Below are 18,601 nucleotides of genomic sequence, written 5' to 3' on the forward strand. Positions count from 1 at the left end.
GGAGGAGAGAGGGGACACTCCCAGAACCAGTTGTAACTCGTTGGAACCTCCTCTCCCCCTCTTTGTAAAACACACTGTAAACTGAGTATAAATACAGTGGAATTTTCCCCACAATTTGGTGACATTTTGGAACTGGACACAATGCTGCTGGAGGGACTCACCAGGAACCACCATGGACTGCTGCTGCTTTGCTGACCTGTGACCTGCTTGGTCACTTTGAGGAACTGCCAACTGCCTGCATTCAGCTTGCGCTGGCCTGCTGCTGGGCCCTGCCGCCCTATGCTTCTTTTTGTTACTGGGGCTGGGTGCTGTGGGCCATGACCCCTGCCATCATCGGGTGAAGTGCCTAGAAAGTGCTTCTGTTTATGCCCCAGCACTGAGAGCGCTCTGTTTAACTATATTTTAGCACTTTGAGAGCGCTTCCTGTGAGGATGCGCCGCGCTTGGAACCGCGTTCCTGCATTGCTGTTGGAAGATTACCGCCGCGACCCGGGCGTGTTGAAAACCGAGCTCGTCGAAAGCGCACTTCTTGAAGTGCCCCCGGGGCACGAGTGAGACATAGAAGGAGCGAGCGCACTCCTACCGTGCCCGGGGATGAATCGCGATCTGTGGAGCACGACCCAGGGCACAAGCAGACACCTACTTTGGATTAAAGAGGAAGACGTCGGGCGAGGAAGGAAGCATCATCGGAGGCTCCCTGCCCCACCGGTCCCCTTGAGTCTTCTGCTGTAGGATGGGCAGGAGGGAAGGAAGCCTCATCTGAGGCTCCTCCTGCCCCACCGAGGCCATGATTATTCTCGGCAGAGACCGCGGGCGGGCGGAAGCCTCGCTGAAGGCCCCCCACACCGCAGGTCTCTTTGTGTGGCCTCACTTGTTTGTTGGCCTCCCCCCCGGAGGGGCCTGTTATAAAACCAGAGGGGCTGCATGGCGCCCCTCTCCTCCCCCCCCTATCATCAGAGTGGCTCCTAAAGTGAGCGCACGGAGCGCCGGGGGCCCCATTTTGTTCCTCTTGGCACTAGGAGTGCCTTTACATCACAAACCAGGTACTTTTTAAAGACATCCATATTTCTTGTGTCCCTAGTATGGACTTTATGGATTTTTATGGTAACCTGTTTGTTTTATGATATGCTACATAAACGTTTGCTAATGTTCCTTTTGTGGGCATAACATGCTAATATGTTTTCCTGACTTGCCATATGTTTTATAATGTTCCTGATATGGGCATTTATGATATTTCTATGACAAGTACATTTGTGTAGTAATGTGATCCCTGACTACTGCTTATGTTGCAGAATAATGAGTAACCTGTGTGTTATACGTGGCTACAGCTGGTTCTGCAGAGTAACTAATGTATAACGTTCTGACAACTGCTAAGGTAGCAGGATATTATTGACATGTTGTGTTTGGTCTAAAAATTGCGTTGTGTACAATCCAGTTTATTTTCATATACCTTTGTGGTGGGGATAGTGCATCATGTGTGTTATGCAAATGCTTTACACGTTGCTTCTGGGATAGGCCAGACTGCTTGTGCTCGTGCCAAGCTACCAAGCGGGTGAGCAGGGGTTATCTTGGACGTGTATCTCCCTTGCCCTGATTAGAGTGGGTGGGTTCTGCCTGGCTTAGGTGCATACCCTCGCCAACCAGAAACCCCATTTCTAACAATGTGACACACAACGTTTCATCCACTGATGTGTGCAGTCTGAGCCACAACATCTTCTCATTTTCATACCTTGTGCTTTCAGTGACTCCACATCAGGACGCCACGTTCCTTCATACAGAACAACTGGGCAGGGTGACTGGGTTCTGGATTGCTTTGGAGGATGCCACAGAAGACAATGGCTGCCTTTGGTTCATCCCTGGCTCCCACACAAGTAAGCAGCATTCGGACACCCGCCATTTTACTGCTCGCTAATGTGGCTCTGCTGTACGGCGGCCTGAGATGGGTCTGTTGTACTGTGCGCTAACATGGCTCCACTCTATGGCACATTAGGATGGCTCTGTTGTACTGCGCGCTAATATGGCTCCGCTCTACAGCACCTTAAGATGGGTCTGTTGTACTGCGTGCTAACTTGGCTTCGCTCTGCGCTGCCCTAAGATGGCTCTGTTGTACTGCGCGCTAACATTGTTTCTTGTTACTGAGCCCTAACATGATCCTGTTGTACAGCACCATAGCATGGCTCTTTGTACTGCTCGCTAACATGGCTTGCCTGCAACACAACCTAACATTACTCCATTATACTGAGCCCTATCGTAGTTCTGTTATACTGAGCCCTATCATAGTTCTGTTATACTGAGCCCTATCATAGTTCTGTTTTACAGAGCCCTAACATTGCTCTGTTATACTGAGCCCTAACATACTTCTGTTATACGGAGCCCTATCATACTTCTGTTATACTGAGCCCTATCATACTTCTGTAATACTGAGCCGTAACATAGTTCTGTTATACTGAGTCCTAACATTGCTCTGTTACACTGAGCCGTAACATACTTCTGTTATACAGAGCCCTACAATAGTTCTGTTATACTGAGCCCTATCATAGTTCTGTTTTACAGAGCCCTATCATAGTTCTGTTATACTGAGCCCTAACACTGCTCTGTTATACTGAGCCCTAACGTAGTTCTGTTATACAGAGCCCTAACATGGTTCTGTTATACTGAGACCTATCATGGTTCTGTTATACTGAGCCCTATCATACTTCTGTTATACTGAGCCCTATCATAGTTCTGTTATACAGGGCCCTATCGTAGTTCTGTTATACAGAGCCCTATCATAGTTCTGTTATACTGAGCCCTAACATAGGTCTGTTTTACAGAGCCCTAAAATTGCTCTGTTATACTGAGCCCTATCATACTTCTGTTATACTGAGCCCTATCATACTTCTGTAATACTGAGCCGTAACATAGTTCTGTTACACTGAGTCCTAACATTGCTCTGTTACACTGAGCCGTAACATAGTTCTGTTATACAGAGCCCTAACATAGTTCTGTTATACTGAGCCCTAACATTGCTCTGTTATACGGAGCCCTAACATACTTCTGTTATACCTACCCTAACATAGTTCTGTTATACAGAGCCCTAACATAGTTCTGTTATACTGAGCCCTAACATAGTTCTGTTATACTGAGCCCTAACATTGCTCTGTTATACTGAGCCCTAACATAGTTCTGTTATACAGAGCCCTAACATAGTTCTGTTATACAGAGCCCCATCATAGTTCTGTTATACTGAGCCCTATCATAGTTCTGTTACACTGAACCGTAACATTGCTCTGTTATACTGAGCCCTAACATAGTTCTGTTATACTGAGCCCTAACCAAGTTCTGTTATACTGAGCCCTAACCAAGTTCTGTTATACAGAGCCCTAACATGGTTCTGTTATACAGAGCCCTAACATGGTTCTGTTATACAGAGCCCTAACATGGTTCTGTTATACTGAGCACTAACATAGTTCTGTTATACAGAGCTCTAACATAGTTCTGTTATACTGAGCCCTAACATAGTTCTGTTATACTGAGCCCTAACATCGCTCTGTTATACAGAGCCATATCATAGCTCCGTTATACTGAACCATAACATACTACTGTTATACTGACCCCTATCATAGTTCTGTTATACTGAGCCCTATCATAGTTCTGCTATACTGAGCCCTATCATAATTCTGTTATACTGAGCCCTTACATACTTCTGTTATACTGAGCCCTTTCATAGTTCTGTTATACAGAGCCCTACAATAGTTCTGTTATACTGAGCCCTATCATAGTTCTGTTATACAGAGCCCTATCATAGTTCTGTTATACTGAGCCCTAACACTGCTCTGTTATACTGAGCCCTAACGTAGTTCTGTTATACAGAGCTCTAACATGGTTCTGTTATACTGAGCCCTATCATGATTCTGTTATAATGAGCCCTATCATACTTCTGTTATACTGAGCCCTGTCATAGTTCTGTTATACAGGGCCCTATCGTAGTTCTGTTATACTGAGCCCTATCATAGTTCTGTTATACTGAGCCCTATCATAGTTCTGTTATACTGAGCCCTAACATAGTTCTGTTATACTGAGCCCTTACATGACTCAGTTCCATAGCACTATAACATGACTTATCTACGGCCCCCTTACATTGTTAGAGCTTTTCTCTGTGCAGATTTCGGGGCCTTAAACCGTAATCTGATGAATCCAAGTTGTCAACTGAGGCCGCTCAATATATTGATACAATTAAATGGCGTGAAGCAGATTAGACTCCTCAAAGAAGACAGATAATGATTAAGGGGTCATTAAGACCACCAGGGGATAATGTGGAGGTATGACCAACAACAGGCTGGCGGTACATACCGCCACCTCATGAGAATGGCGGGCTGTCCACTCATACCGCCATGGCGGTACGAGCCACCAGGCTGGAGATGTTATCTGCAGTCCGGCGGCCAGCATAGTACTGCCCATGGCACTATGAACTGGCCTACCACCATGGTTTTCGTGGCGTTAGCAATTCCATGAAAACCATTGCGGTTTCTTCCCTGTCATCAGTAGGCAGCTCCCCCATCCCCCCAACACTCAACGCTCAAGGCCCGCGACAGCCATAGGGTGGTTGGCAGTACCAATCAAATGAATAATTAGAAGTCATTGCTGGAATATGAAGAAGCTTGGTTTCCTTTTTCGGGGGTTCCTTTGGAGAAGTGCGCTGCCCCGTTGTGTTAACCCGGTGTCCCCTGGAGTACTCTCGGAAGGCACCTTCTCTTGCTGCTGGTGTCTGCTGTAGTAAATAGATTGTCAGTGGGTCCCAGGAGGGAGCAGTTCAGCATCTACAGATAACCGCTCTTACAATAAATGGGATCACCTGGCCAGTCCTTGAATGTAGGTTCCCTCCCTCTGCCCATCAACAAGCAATTCTGGCCATGGCCGGGAGTAGAGCCAACGCAACACATCTCCTGTAGAGTGTTCCACCTGTTCGGTGGGACCTGGGAAGGCCACAGGAGGAGACCGTGGCAAAGGTTGACCTACCATGACTTCAAGGCACTTTGAAATGTGGCCAAGGAACCCTGCATTGGGCCGGAGGACCATGCACGGTGTGGGACATCTGCTACCATGGCGCGTCCGTCTCGGAGATGATTGCGGCAGTCCGAGGCCTCGCAGCCTCCCAGCCTCCCTGGAGTGTAGGAGTCGATGCAGGAATGTATCACGTGTCATACGGAGGTATCTTACAGTTTGGATGCAGCAGCGACGCCATCGTGCGTCTGTGATGTCCATTCCCACATCTGGATCCCAATGGCAGATGTAGCCTCAGGCCGAGCTGTTGGTACGGTCGAGCAACCAGATGACCAGGTGTCCCCGCTTGGAGTAGAACATGGACTCTCCCAAATGTGGGGGCTCAAGGGGGAACTCGGGTGTTTACCTCCCTTGCTAGGCGTGTTCATTGGGCTTTGAGGAGCTGAACGAACCTCCTCTCTAGAGGTGCAGGGATGTCTAGGAAGAAGTATAGATATTTAGGTTGGATGATCATTCTCATCAGTAATGCGACCAGCCACTGATAGTGATAAGGATATCCAGCGTGTGACGTTATCAGTGATGGCATTTAGTGTTACCGCATAGTCTGCTCTGATTACCTCCTTCCTTTCCCTGGAGATCAGCACCCCTAAATAGTGGACTTCGGGTTGGCACCATTTCAGTGGAAAGTCAGGGGTGAATGTTTGCGTTTTTGCTGTGGGAGGAACACCGGATAGTTTGGATGAATTCAGAAGTGTCTGGTCTGGGCTGTGGCTTTCGTAGATGAGGGTGATAGCGGCACAGAGGCCAGTGTGTGCCTGGGTGGGTACGAGTTGCGTATCCCGGTGGCATTGTCTCAGCTTGGCAGCCAAGGGTAGGAGCCAGTCAGACGGGTGGCAGGGCAGTATGTCCAGATCATGGCTGCACATGTATGAGGGCTGTGGACCTGCCAGCCATGGTAACTAGTAGCTGCAACCATCAGTGCCTTGATCGCACCGCGGCTCGGCTAGGCTTGTTGCTTCTTCTGCTCTGGAGTCAGTAGCGCCTCGTGGCAAGGAGGCTTCAAGGAGCCTCCCCTCCGCTGGGAGTTTATTTACCAATAGGCGCTGTCACTGGGCCCGATGTCGGCGGATTTTGATGATTAAAGGCCTGGGCCGCAAGAACCTCACGGTGCGGAGATCCATCATGCTGGCTTCCCCCCCGCCAACAAAGGTTCAAATGTTTACAGAAGGCAAAATCATAAAGTTGGTAGCAAGCAATAATCAATTTATGAATTCATCCATTAATAATAAGTGCAAATCAAATGTTAATGCATGGAGGGTATGTGGTTGCATGGGGGGTTTGGATGCATTGAGGGGTGTAGATGCATGTAGGGTGTGTGGTTGCATGGAGGGTATGTGGATGCATTGAGGGGTGTGGATGCATTGAGGGGTGTGGATGCATGGAGGGTGTGTGGATGCATGGAGGGGTGTGGATGCTTGGAGGGTATGTGGATGCTTGGAGGGTATGTGGTTGCATGGGGGGGTGGATGCATGGGGGGTGGATGCATGGTGGGTGTGTGAATCCATGGAGGGTATGTGGATGCATGGAGGGTATGTGGATGCATGGAGGGGTGTGGATGCATGGAGGGTATGTGGTTGCATGGGGGTGTGTGGATGCTTGGAGGGTATGTGGTTGCATGGGGGTGTGTGAATCCATGGAGGGTATGTGGATGCATGGAGGGTATGTGGATGCATGGAGGGGTGTGGATGCATGGAGGGTATGTGGTTGCATGGGGGTGTGTGGATGCTTGGAGGGTATGTGGTTGCATGGGGGTGTGTGAATCCATGGAGGGTATGTGGATGCATGGAGGGTATGTGGATGCAAGGAGGGGTGTGGATGCATGGAGGGGGTGTGGATGCATGGGGGTGTGTGGATGCTTGGAGGGTGTGTGAATCCATCGAGGGTATGTGGATGCATGGAGGGTATGTGGATGCATGGAGGGGTATGGGTGCATGGGAGGGTATGTGGCTGCATGGGTGTGTGTGAATCCATGGAGGGTGTGTTGATGCATGGAGGGTGTGTGGATGCATGGAGGGGTGTGGATGCATGGGAGGGTATGTGGCTGCATGGGGGTGTGTGGATGCTTTGAGGGTATGTGGATGCATGGAGGGTATGTGGATGCATGGAGGGTGTGTGGATGCATGGGGTATGTGGATGCATGGAGGGGTGTGGATGCATAGGGGTGTGTGGATGCATGGGAGGGTATGTGGTTGCATGGAGAGTGTGTGGATGCATGGAGGGTATGTGGTTGCATGGGGGGGTGGATGCATGGGGGGGTGGATGCATGGAGGGTGTGTGGATGCATGGAGGGTGTGTGGATGCATGGAGGGTGTGTGGTTGCATGGGGGTGTGTGGATGCATGGAGGGTGTGTTGATGCATGGAGGGTATGTGGTTGCATGGGGGTGTGTGGATGCTTGGAGGGTATGTGGTTGCATGGGGGGGTGGATGCATGGCGGGTGTGTGGATGCATGGGAGGGTATGTGGATGCATGGAGGGTGTGTGGATGCATGGAGGGGTGTGGATGCATGGAGGGTGTGTGGATGCATGGAGGGGTGTGGATGCATAGGGGTGTGTGGATGCATGGGAGAGTATGTGGTTGCATGGGGGTATGTGGATGCATAAGGGTGTGTGGATGCTTGGAGGGTATGTGGTTGCATGGGGGTGGATGCATGGCGGGTGTGTGGATGCATGGGAGGGTATGTGGATGCATGGGAGGGTATGTGGCTGCATGGAGGGGTGTGGCTGCATGGAGGGGTGTGGATGCATGGGAGGGTATGTGGCTGCATGGGGGGGTGGATGCTTGGAGGGTATGTGGCTGCATGGGGGTGTGTGGATGCAGGGAGGGTATGTGGATGCATGGAGGGTGTGTGGATGCATGGAGGGGTGTGGATGCATGGAGGGTGTGTGGATGCATGGAGGGGTGTGGATGCATAGGGGTGTGTGGATGCATGGGAGAGTATGTGGTTGCATGGGGGTATGTGGATGCATACGGGTGTGTGGATGCATGGAGGGTGTGTGGATGCATGGAGGGTGTGTGGATGCATGGAGGGTATGTGGTTGCATGGGGGTGTGTGGATGCTTGGAGGATATGTGGTTGCATGGGGGTGTGTGGATGCATGGAGGGTGTGTGGATGCATAGGGTATGTGGTTACATGGAGGGTGTGTGGATGCATGGGGGCATGGGGTATGTGGATGCATGTAGGGTATGTGGATGCATGGGGTATGTGGATGTACGGCGGGTGTGTGGATGCCTGGGGTATGTGGATGTACGGCGCGTGTGTGTATGCATGGGGTGTGTGAATGTACAGCAGGTGTGTTGATGGATGGGGTATGTGGATGCATTGAGGGTATGTGGATGCACGGGTATGTGGATGTACGGCGGGTGTGTGGATGCATGGGGTATGTGCATGCACGGGGTATGTAGATGTACGGCGGGTGTGTGGATGCATGGGGTATGTGGATGCATGGAGGGGTGTGGATGCATAGGGGTGTGGGGATGCATGGGAGGGTATGTGGTTGCATGGAGGGTGTGTGGATGCATGGAGGGTATGTGGTTGCATGGGGGTGGATGCATGGAGGGTGTGTGAATGCATGGAGGGTGTGTGGTTGCGTGGGGGTGTGGGGGTGTGTGGATGCATGGAGGGTGTGTTGATGCATGGAGGGTATGTGGTTGCATGGGGGTGTGTGGATGCTTGGAGGGTATGTGGTTGCATGGGGGGGGTGTGGATGCATGGGAGGGTATGTGGCTGCATGGAGGGGTGTGGATGCATGGGAGGGTATGTGGCTGCATGGGGGTGGATGCTTGGAGGGTATGCGGCTGCATGGGGGTATGTGGATGCATGGAGGGTGTGTGGTTGCATGGGGGTGTGTGGATGCTTGGAGGGTATGTGGTTGCATGGGGGGTGTGGATGCATGGAGGGTGTGTGGATGCATAGGGTATGTGGTTGCATGGAGGGTGTGTGGATGCATGGTGGCATGGGGTATGTGGATGCACGGAGGGTATGTGGATGCATGGGGTATGTGGATGTACGGCGGGTGTGTGGAGGCCTGGGGTATGTGGATGTACGGCGCGTGTGTGTATGCATGGGGTGTGTGAATGTAAAGCAGGTGTGTGGATGGATGGGGTATGTGGATGCACGGGGTATGTGGATGTATGGCGGGTGTGTGGATGCATGGGATATGTGCATGCACGGGGTATGTAGATGTACGGCGGGTGTGTAGATGCATGGGGTATGTGGATGTACGGCAGGTATGTGGATGCATGGGGTGTGTGGATGTACGGCGGGTGTGTGGATGCATGGGTATGTGGATGCACGGGGTATGTGGATGTACAGCGGGTGTGTGGATGCATGGGGTATGTGGATGTACGGTGGGTGTGGATGCATGGGGTATGTGGATGCATGGGGTATATAGATGTACAGAGGGTGTGTAGATGCATGGGGTATGTGGATGTACGGTGGGTATGTGGATGCATGGGGTGTGTGGATGCATAGAGTATGTGGATGTACGGTGGGTGTGTCGATGCATGGGGTATGTGGATGCATTGAGGGTGTGTAGATGCATGGGGTATGTGGATGTACGGCGGGTATGTGGATGCATTGAGGGTATGTGGATGCATTGAGGGTATGTGGATGCATGGGGTATGTGGATGCATTGAGGGTATGTGGATGCATGGGGTATGTGGATGCACGGCGGGTGTGTGGATGCACGGGGTATGTGGAAGCATGTAGGGTATGGATGTACGGCGGGTGTGTGGATACACGGAGTATGTGGATGTACGGCGGGTGTGTGAATGCATAGAGTATATGGATGTACGGCGGGTGTGTGGATGCACGGGGTATGTGGATGTATGGTGGGTGTAAGGATGCATGGGGTATGTGGGTGTACGGCAGGTGTGTGTATGCATGGGTATGTGGATGTACAGCGGGTGTGTGGATGCACAGGGTATGTGGATGCACGGTGGGTGTGTGGATGCATGGGGTATGTGGATGCACGGGGTATGTGGATGCACGGGGTATGTAGCTGTACAGCGGGTGTGTAGATGCATGGGATATGTGGATGTAAGGCGGGTATGTGGATGCATGGGGTGTGTGGATGTATGGGCAGGTATGTGGATGTATGGCGGGTGTGTGGATGCACGGGTATGTGGATGTACGGCGGGTGTGTGGATGCAAGGGGTATGTGGATGTACGGTGGGTGTGTGGATGCATTGAGGGTGTGTGGATGCATGGGGTATGTGGATGCATGGGGTATGTGGATGCACGGGGTATGTGGATGCACGGGGTATGTAGATGTATGGCGGGTGTGTGGATGCATGGGGTATGTGGATGTGCGGCAGGTGTGTGGATGCATGGGGTATGTGGATGTATGGTGGGTGTGTGGATGCATGGGGTATGTGGATGCACGGAGTATGTGGATGAACGGTGGGTGTGTGGATGCATGGGGTATGTGGATGTACAGCAGGTGTGTGGATGTACGGCGGGTATATGGATGTATGGCGGGTGTGTGGATGCATGGGGTATGTGGATGTACAACAGGTGTGTGGATGCATGGGGTATATGGATGCACGGAGTATGTGGATGTACGAAGGGTGTGTGGATGCATGGGGTATGTGGATGTACGGCGGGTGTGTGGATGCATGGGGTATGTGGATGCATGGAGTATGTGGATGCACGGCGGGTGTGTGGATGCATGGAGTATGTGGATGCATTGAGGGTATGTGGATGCATGGCGGGTGTGTGGATGCATGGCGGGTGTGTGGATGTACGGCTAGTATGTGGATGCATGGGCTATATGGATGTGCAGCGGGTATGTGGATGCATGGGGTATGTGGATGTACGGCGGGTGTGTGGATGCATGGGGTATGTGGATGCATTGAGGGTATGTGGATGCACGGGGTATGTGGATATACGGCGAGTATGTGGATGCATGGGCTATATGGATGTACAGCGGGTATGTGGATGCATGGGGTATGTGGATGTACGAAGGGTATGTGGATGTACGAAGGGTGTGTGGATGCATGGGGTTTGTGGATGTACGGCGGGTGTGTGGATGCATGGGGTATGTGGATGCATTGAGGGTATGTGGATGCATGGGGTATGTGGATGCAAAGCGGGTGTGTGGATGCACGGCGGGTGTGTGGATGTACGGCTATTATGTGGATGCATGGGCTATATGGATGTACAGCGGGTATGTGGATGCATGGGGTATGTGGATGTACGGCGGGTATGTGGATGCATGGGGTATGTGGATGTAAGGTCGGTGTGGATGCATGGGGTATGTGGATGTACGGTGGGTGTGTGGATCCTCGGGTATGTGGATGTATTGAGGGTATGTGGATGCATGGGTTATGTGGATGTACGGCGGGTATGTGGATGCACAGTGGGTATGTGGATGCACAGGGTATGTGGATGCATTGAGGGTGTGTGGATGCATTGAAGGTATGTGGATGCATGGGGTATGTGGATGCACGGTGGGTGTGTGGATGCATGGGGTATGTGGATGCATTGAGGGTATGTGGATGCACGGCGGGTGTGTGGATGCACGGCGAGTATGTGGATGCATGGGCTATATGGATGTACAGTGGGTATGTGGATGCATGGGGTATGTGGATGTACGGCGGGTATGTGGATGTACGAAGGGTGTGTGGATGCATGGGGTATGTGGATGTACGGCGGGTATGTGGATGTACGAAGGGTGTGTGGATGCATGGGGTATGTGGATGTACGGCGGGTGTGTGGATGCATGGGGTATGTGGATGCATTGATGGTATGTGGATGCATGGGGTATGTGGATGTACAGCGGGTATGTGGATGTACGAAGGGTGTGTGGATGAACAGAGTATATGGATGTACGGCGGGTGTGTGGATGTATGGGGTATGTGGATGCACGGCGGGTGTGTGGATGCATGGGGTATGTGGATGCATTGAGGGTATGTGGATGCACGGGGTATGTGGATATACGGCGAGTATGTGGATGCATGGGCTATATGGATGTACAGCGGGTATGTGGATGCATGGGGTATGTGGATGTACGGCGGGTGTGTGGATGCATGGGGTGTGTGGATGCATGGGGTATGTGGATGCATTGAGGGTATGTGGATGCATGGGGTATGTGGATGCACAGCGTGTGTGTGGATGCACGGCGGGTGTGTGGATGCACAGGGTATGTGGATGTACGGCTAGTATGTGGATGCATGGGCTATATGGATGTACAGCGGGTATGTGGATGCATGGGGTATGTGGATGTACGGCGGGTATGTGGATGCATGGGGTATGTGGATGTAAGGTCGGTGTGGATGCATGGGGGTATGTGGATGTACGGTGGGTGTGTGTATGCTCGGGGTATGTGGATGTATTGATGGTATGTGGATGCATGGGGTATGTCGATGTACAGCGGGTATGTGGATGCACGGTGGGTATGTGGATGCACAGGGTATGTGGTTGCATTGAGGGTGTGTGGATGCATTGAAGGTATGTGGATGCATTGAGGGTATGTGGATGCATGGGGTATGTGGATGCACGGTGGGTGTGTGGATGCATGGGGTATGTGGATGCATTGAGGGTATGTGGATGCACGGCGGGTGTGTGGATGCATGGGCTATATGGATGTACAGCGGGTATGTGGATGCATGGGGTATGTGGATGTACGAAGGGTATGTGGATGTACGAAGGGTGTGTGGATGCATGGGGTATGTGGATGCATTGAGGGTATGTGGATGCATGGGGTATGTGGATGTACAGCAGGTATGTGGATGTACGGCGGGTGTGTGGATGAACAGAGTATGTGGATGTACGGCGGGTGTGTGGATGCATGGGGTATGTGGATGCACGGCGGGTGTGTGGATGCATAGGGTATGTGGATGCATTGAGGGTATGTGAATGCACGGCGGGTGTGTGGATGCACGGGGTATGTGGATATACGGCGAGTATGTGGATGCATGGGCTATATGGATGTACAGTGGGTATGTGGATGCATGGGGTATGTGGATGTACGAAGGGTGTGTGGATGCATGGGGTTTGTGGACGTACGGCGGGTGTGTGCATGCATGGGGTATGTGGATGCACAGCGGGTGTGTGGATGCACAGGGTATGTGGATGTACGGCTAGTATGTGGTTGCATGGGCTATATGGATGTACAGCGGGTATGTGGATGCATGGGGTATGTGGATGTATGGCGGGTATGTGGATGCATGGGGTATGTGGATGTAAGGTCGGTGTGGATGCATGGGGTATGTGGATGTACAGTGGGTGTGTGGATGCTCGGGGTATGTGGATGTATTGAGGGTATGTGGATGCATGGGGTATGTGGATGTACGGCGGGTATGTGGATGCACAGTGGGTATGTGGATGCACGGGGTATGTGGATGCATTGAGGGTGTGTGTATTCATTGAAGGTATGTGGATGCATTGAGGGTATGTGGATGCATGGGGTATGTGGATGCACGGCGGGTGTGTGGATGCATGGGTTATGTGGATGCATTGAGGGTATGTGGATGCATTGAGGGTATGTGGATACACGGCAGATGTGTGGATGCAAAGGTTATGTGGATGCATATAGGGTATGTGGATGTACGGCAGATGTGTGGATGAACAGAGTATGTGGATGTACGGCGGGTGGGTGGATGCATGGGGTATGTGGATGTATAGTGGGTGTGTGGATGCTCGGGGTATGTGGATGTATTGAGGGTATGTGGATGCATGGGGTATGTGGATGCACGGCGGGTGTGTGGATGCACGGCGGGTGTGTAGATGCACGGGGTATGTGGATGCATTGAGGGTGTGTGGATGCATTGAGGGTGTGTGGATGCATTGAAGGTATGTGGATGTATTGAGGGTATGTGGATGCATTGAGGGTATGTGGATGCATGGGGTTTGTGGATACACGGCAGATGTGTGGATGCACAGGGTATGTGGATGTATGGCGGATGTGTGGATGCACGGAGTATGTGGATGTACGGCGGGTGTGTGGATGCATGGGGTCATGTGGATGTATGGCGGGTGTGTGGATGCATGGGGTATGTAGTTGCATGGGGTATGTGGATGCATGGGGTATGTGGATGTATGGCGGGTGTGTGGATGCATGGGGTATGTGGATGTACGGCGGGTGTGTGTATGCATGGGGTATGTGGATGTACAGCGGGTATGTGTTTGCTTGGGGTATGTGGATGCCGGGATACATGGTTAAATGGTGGGTGTGTGGGTGCATTAAGGGTACTTCTTTGAGGGTTTTTTTCTTCATTAACTCGTGCAAATTTATTTTGGGTTTTGATAAATAGATGTTCAAATACAATTTCTGCACTTTTTTTTATTTCGAAAGTGTTACTGTCCAGCACATGTTATTCTATAAGTATTTCTGAGGGTTTCTTTCAAACCTGTAGATGTTGAAGTACATGAGTTCATTTTTCACAGTTTGTTATTTCTCCTTCCACCCTCTGTTCTCTAGTTCTTTCCTCTCCTTCCATGTCTCTCTCTCATGTTTCTGCCTCCTTCGTCCACAGGTGGGATCACGCGGCGCATGGTCCGCACCCCGGCGGGCTCCCAGCCCGGGACCACGTTTGTGGGCTCCGAGCAGAGGTACGAGGACGGCCTCTTTGTGGCAGCGCCTGTTAGAAGGGGTATGTATGGCAGACCCCACATGGGGGTTAAGGGCATTTACTGCTGCTGTTGGGGGCAGTTTACCTACTGTGGACAAGCAAGTGCCCCCCTTCTTCACTCGATCTGTAGTGGTGGATGTGGGCGAGCGTGTGAGGCTCACACCAGGAGGGTGGGGGGGGTCACTCGCAAACTCCACAGTGTCAACCGTTGCTGGAACTAGTGCACTCTACGGAGCTCCAGCTTGTACATTGGCAAATACTCCTGCACACGTCTGCCAGAAGAGAGAGAGATATATATATATATATATACACACACACACACACACACACACACACACTCACACTCACACACACACACACCAGTTTACACTACAAGAACAATTGGCCACTCGCCTCTGTAGGGATCAGAAATGTGGCCCTCCCAACATTTTACACAGCCACCACTGTCTGCGCCTTGCAATCCAGGGAGGGGACGGTATTTGCACTCTGCATGGAAGGCGCAGTTGATGCAATCCTTCAGACCACACACCTCCTCGGTCACTGCACTCCGCACTACCCAGGTACAGCGTCTCCGTGTGCTGAGACCAAAACACAAGTGCAAAACTGACAGAAGTGTACATGCTGGGCCATTAGGTAGAGGTCCATGTGTGCAAACCACGAAAGGGACGATCCTGTCCAAGCGAATGAAATCTGTCTCCAGGCATTCCACACCTGCCCCATTTACCATACATGTATGTGGATATAACTTCCTTAGCAGTCCAGTGTCCTGGTGGCTTCATCCCACCTAGTACACCTCCCTGAGCTTTGACTTACAAGCCACTTCTCCAGGCTTAGGTGTGTAATCCTCTCCGTGGAGAGGATTCTCCCTATATCAGATCCTAGGAATGCCACGTGGGCCTGCAGCCCTACATAGGTCCAGGAGTCTGGATGGACCTGCTTGATGGGATGCCATGTACTCGCCAGATGAAGCCTCTCGGAGGCGGGAGAGGCTGTAGGCCAATGGAACACTTGTCAGGCATAGCAAACAAACTCCAACAAGATGCCTGTGTGTGAAATAAATATGCCACCAAAACCCACACAGAAAAAGAATTGGAGTTGCCTAGCAGACAGAGAGTGCTGGCCGAGTATGTCTGCAGACAATCCACGAAACACCTAGACGTGTTAAAAGTGGCCCTTCCTTTCTCTGATTTCTACTAAAAGTGATTTTGTTTGACTGTAACTTCCTTCCAGTGGCCACATTTGTGGCAGCCACAGAGGACTTCTGCTAATGGCAGGATCTTGTTTGTGTCTGTTGCACCTACACGTCAAGTCTAGGCCTGGGCAATGGAAGAAGCTCCCGCCCAGAAGAAGAGGAATCTGTAGTCTCCACTGGGAGCAGACGGACTGGCGCAGTACCACGCCTACGTACATTATGTCTTTGGTACGGTCCACCTCTGCTTCCTGCTCCCACAGCTTCTACTTCCTGCGTGATATGTGATCCACCCTCTCAAGGCATGTCCAACCCTCTCTGTCCCGCCACCCACCGGTGCTATGCGGATTTATAAAGCGAGTAGCTACCCGAGGGCTTCCCAGCGCTGAGCGCGTCAGTGTGCACTACCCAACTTCTGAAGCAGGAGATAGCTAGGGCCAGTACCCAAGTTTTGAGTATTTTTCTGAAACATATCTTGTTCGTTTTGTTTCTCCGCTCAGTTGGCATAGCGTTCCATAACTTAGAGGTCGAGTGTGAGAAGGATCTGCCTCCGCATCTGATTCTTTGGGTTCGTAGCACTTTTAGTAGTCGCGATTGGAAGATCTTGAGGTCTTGCTAGGGGTGTAAAGTACTACAAGGTCTGCAATCAAAGAGGGCCCTTCATGGTTGATTCTCCTACGCGCCAAATAAAGTGTCTTACACTTAATCATCTCATCCACTGGAAGCCAGTGCACTTTTCACAAAGGAGTACTCAGGGAGCTTAAAGATAACCCTTGCTGCCGCATTTTGGACCAGCTGGAGTCTCTTAATAATGTATTTGGGTGAACTCATATACAAGGAATCCTCATAGTGCAGGCGGAAGAGAATCGACGCTTGGACCACTGTGGTCATGGATTGTATGGGTAGAAGGTCTAGGATTTTTCCTAGGGTTCTAATCATGCCAAAGCAAGATGTTGTTGGTGTTTTTTAGTTGGGCCTCCATGGATAAGGATCTGTCCAACCACATGCTTAGGCTTTTTATGGGGGATGAGAGGGGTGGGTGGAGTTCCCAGGCACTCCGGCCATCGGATAGTTGTTTGTGGGGTTGACTTGCTTCCTAAGATCGTCGGCTCCGTTTTATCTCCGTTCAGATTAAGTCAGCAGTTCGCCATCCAACGTGCAACTTTCCCTAGGCACGGGGCCAGTTGTTGCTGTTGTGAGCTGGTCCCTGGCGAAAGGGAGACAACCAGTCGGGTGTCATCAGCGTAAGAAACAATCAACACTCCACGTTCCTTAACAATATTTGCCAGGGGTAGGAAACAAATGTTAAAAAGTGTAGGACTCAATACAGAGCTCTGCGGGATCCTGACATGTTAAAGGAAAAACATCTGAGTAGCAGGGGGTTCACATATTTGGAGGGACCTTTGTTTCGGAAGTGAAGGAAGCCAGTTCAGTGCGCCACCTTTTGATTCCTATTTCACTCGTCCTGCGCGTCGGAGTCTCGTGGTCCACAGTGTCGAACGCTGCGCTCAGGTCGAGGAGGATAATGGCTGCAGAACCTCCGCTGTCCACCAATACTTTCCCTTCTTCCGTTCTTGCTAATAGCGCAGGTTCCATGCTAAGGGGTGGTGCAGGTGTGATAAGAGTTTTCCTCCAGGAACAGGGAAAGGTTTTGATTAATATGTTTTTCTGGTACCTTCCCCAAGGATGGAAGCAGGGAGATAAGTCTAGTTCTCCAGAACATGTAGACTCAAGATTATTTTTCTTAGCAGAGGCTTCACCCCTGCATGTTTCCAGGCTCAGGGAAGCGGGAAGGGATAAGTTAAGGAGATCCAAAGTTGAGAGGAAAATCTCTTGGGATCCTTGTACCAGAATGTGGGGTGGCGCCTGATCCAAAGGGGATCCAGATTTAACTTTGCCAAACAACATTGGAAGTGACTCCATTGTGACAAGAGGGAAGTTTAAGATACATGCCCTCTCCTTGTGCACGACACGTGTCTCCACCGGCATAGACAAATATGTTGCAGCGGGTACTGGAGGGATAAGTGCTGTGTTTTCAGCTTTAGGAGTGGTAAGGGACTTGACAATGCAGAAGAATTCCTATGAGGCATTGGCTGCATTCATCATTTCAGCCTCATAACATGATGCCTGTGCCTTTTTAATTTTCTGGTGGAAATGTCTGGTGGCTATCCTGGAGGAGAGTTTTAAGTTTTCTTCATAGTTTTTTTCTCCATTCTCATTCTAGAGTTTTACATCCTTTTTTAGAGGAGACCAGATGACCCGTGAGCCGGGCTCCTGATTTCTCTTTATTTCCCTTCCTTATAGTAGTGAGAGGGTTCATTTGATCAAGTGAGATCTTGATAAACTCTTCTGCTGTGGAGTTTGCTGCCCTGGGATGTTTCCCAGTGGCCTGTTTAGTTGAGGCTAGAGGATTCATACGTATTTCTTTATTCAGTTTTCACCATTTGCGGCCTAGACTAGTAGTGGTCTTATTGTTCCTTGGAGGTGGAACCACCCTCCAGGGTAATTGGGATCAAGGCATGGGCTGCCCATCCCGGTACTACTTCCCTTTGTATTCCTGACACCAGCCACCCTTCTCCCTCCCTCACCAATCCCTCCTCTGTTCTCTTCCTTTACTGTCTTCTGTTCCCCCAGCACCTCCACCCACCAGCCACCACCTTTGTCCCTCCCACCACTGCCAGGCTTCACCCCACACACAATCTCCCTCTGTCCCACACTAACCTTGCCTCCATTACACACTAGTTTGCTCCAAAACTAACATACCCTATCTGTGATCATTATCCTTAACTAAACCA

General features: G+C 51.1%; 1 protein-coding gene across 5 annotated transcripts in view; it reads left to right on the forward strand.

Moving 5' to 3' along the window:
- Window positions 1-18,601, forward strand: part of PHYHD1 (phytanoyl-CoA dioxygenase domain containing 1) — a 164,504-nt gene that overhangs the window by 123,337 nt on the left and 22,566 nt on the right. For all 5 annotated transcript variants that reach the window (XM_069237025.1, XM_069237024.1, XM_069237027.1 and 2 more), the window contains exons 9-10: window positions 1,742-1,870; window positions 14,522-14,638. In XM_069237025.1, the coding sequence (XP_069093126.1) occupies window positions 1,742-1,870; window positions 14,522-14,638 (246 nt within the window). The remainder of the gene's footprint in view (window positions 1-1,741; window positions 1,871-14,521; window positions 14,639-18,601) is intronic.

This window comes from Pleurodeles waltl, chromosome 6, assembly GCF_031143425.1.
Source record: "Pleurodeles waltl isolate 20211129_DDA chromosome 6, aPleWal1.hap1.20221129, whole genome shotgun sequence".
Lineage (NCBI taxonomy): Eukaryota > Metazoa > Chordata > Amphibia > Caudata > Salamandridae > Pleurodeles > Pleurodeles waltl.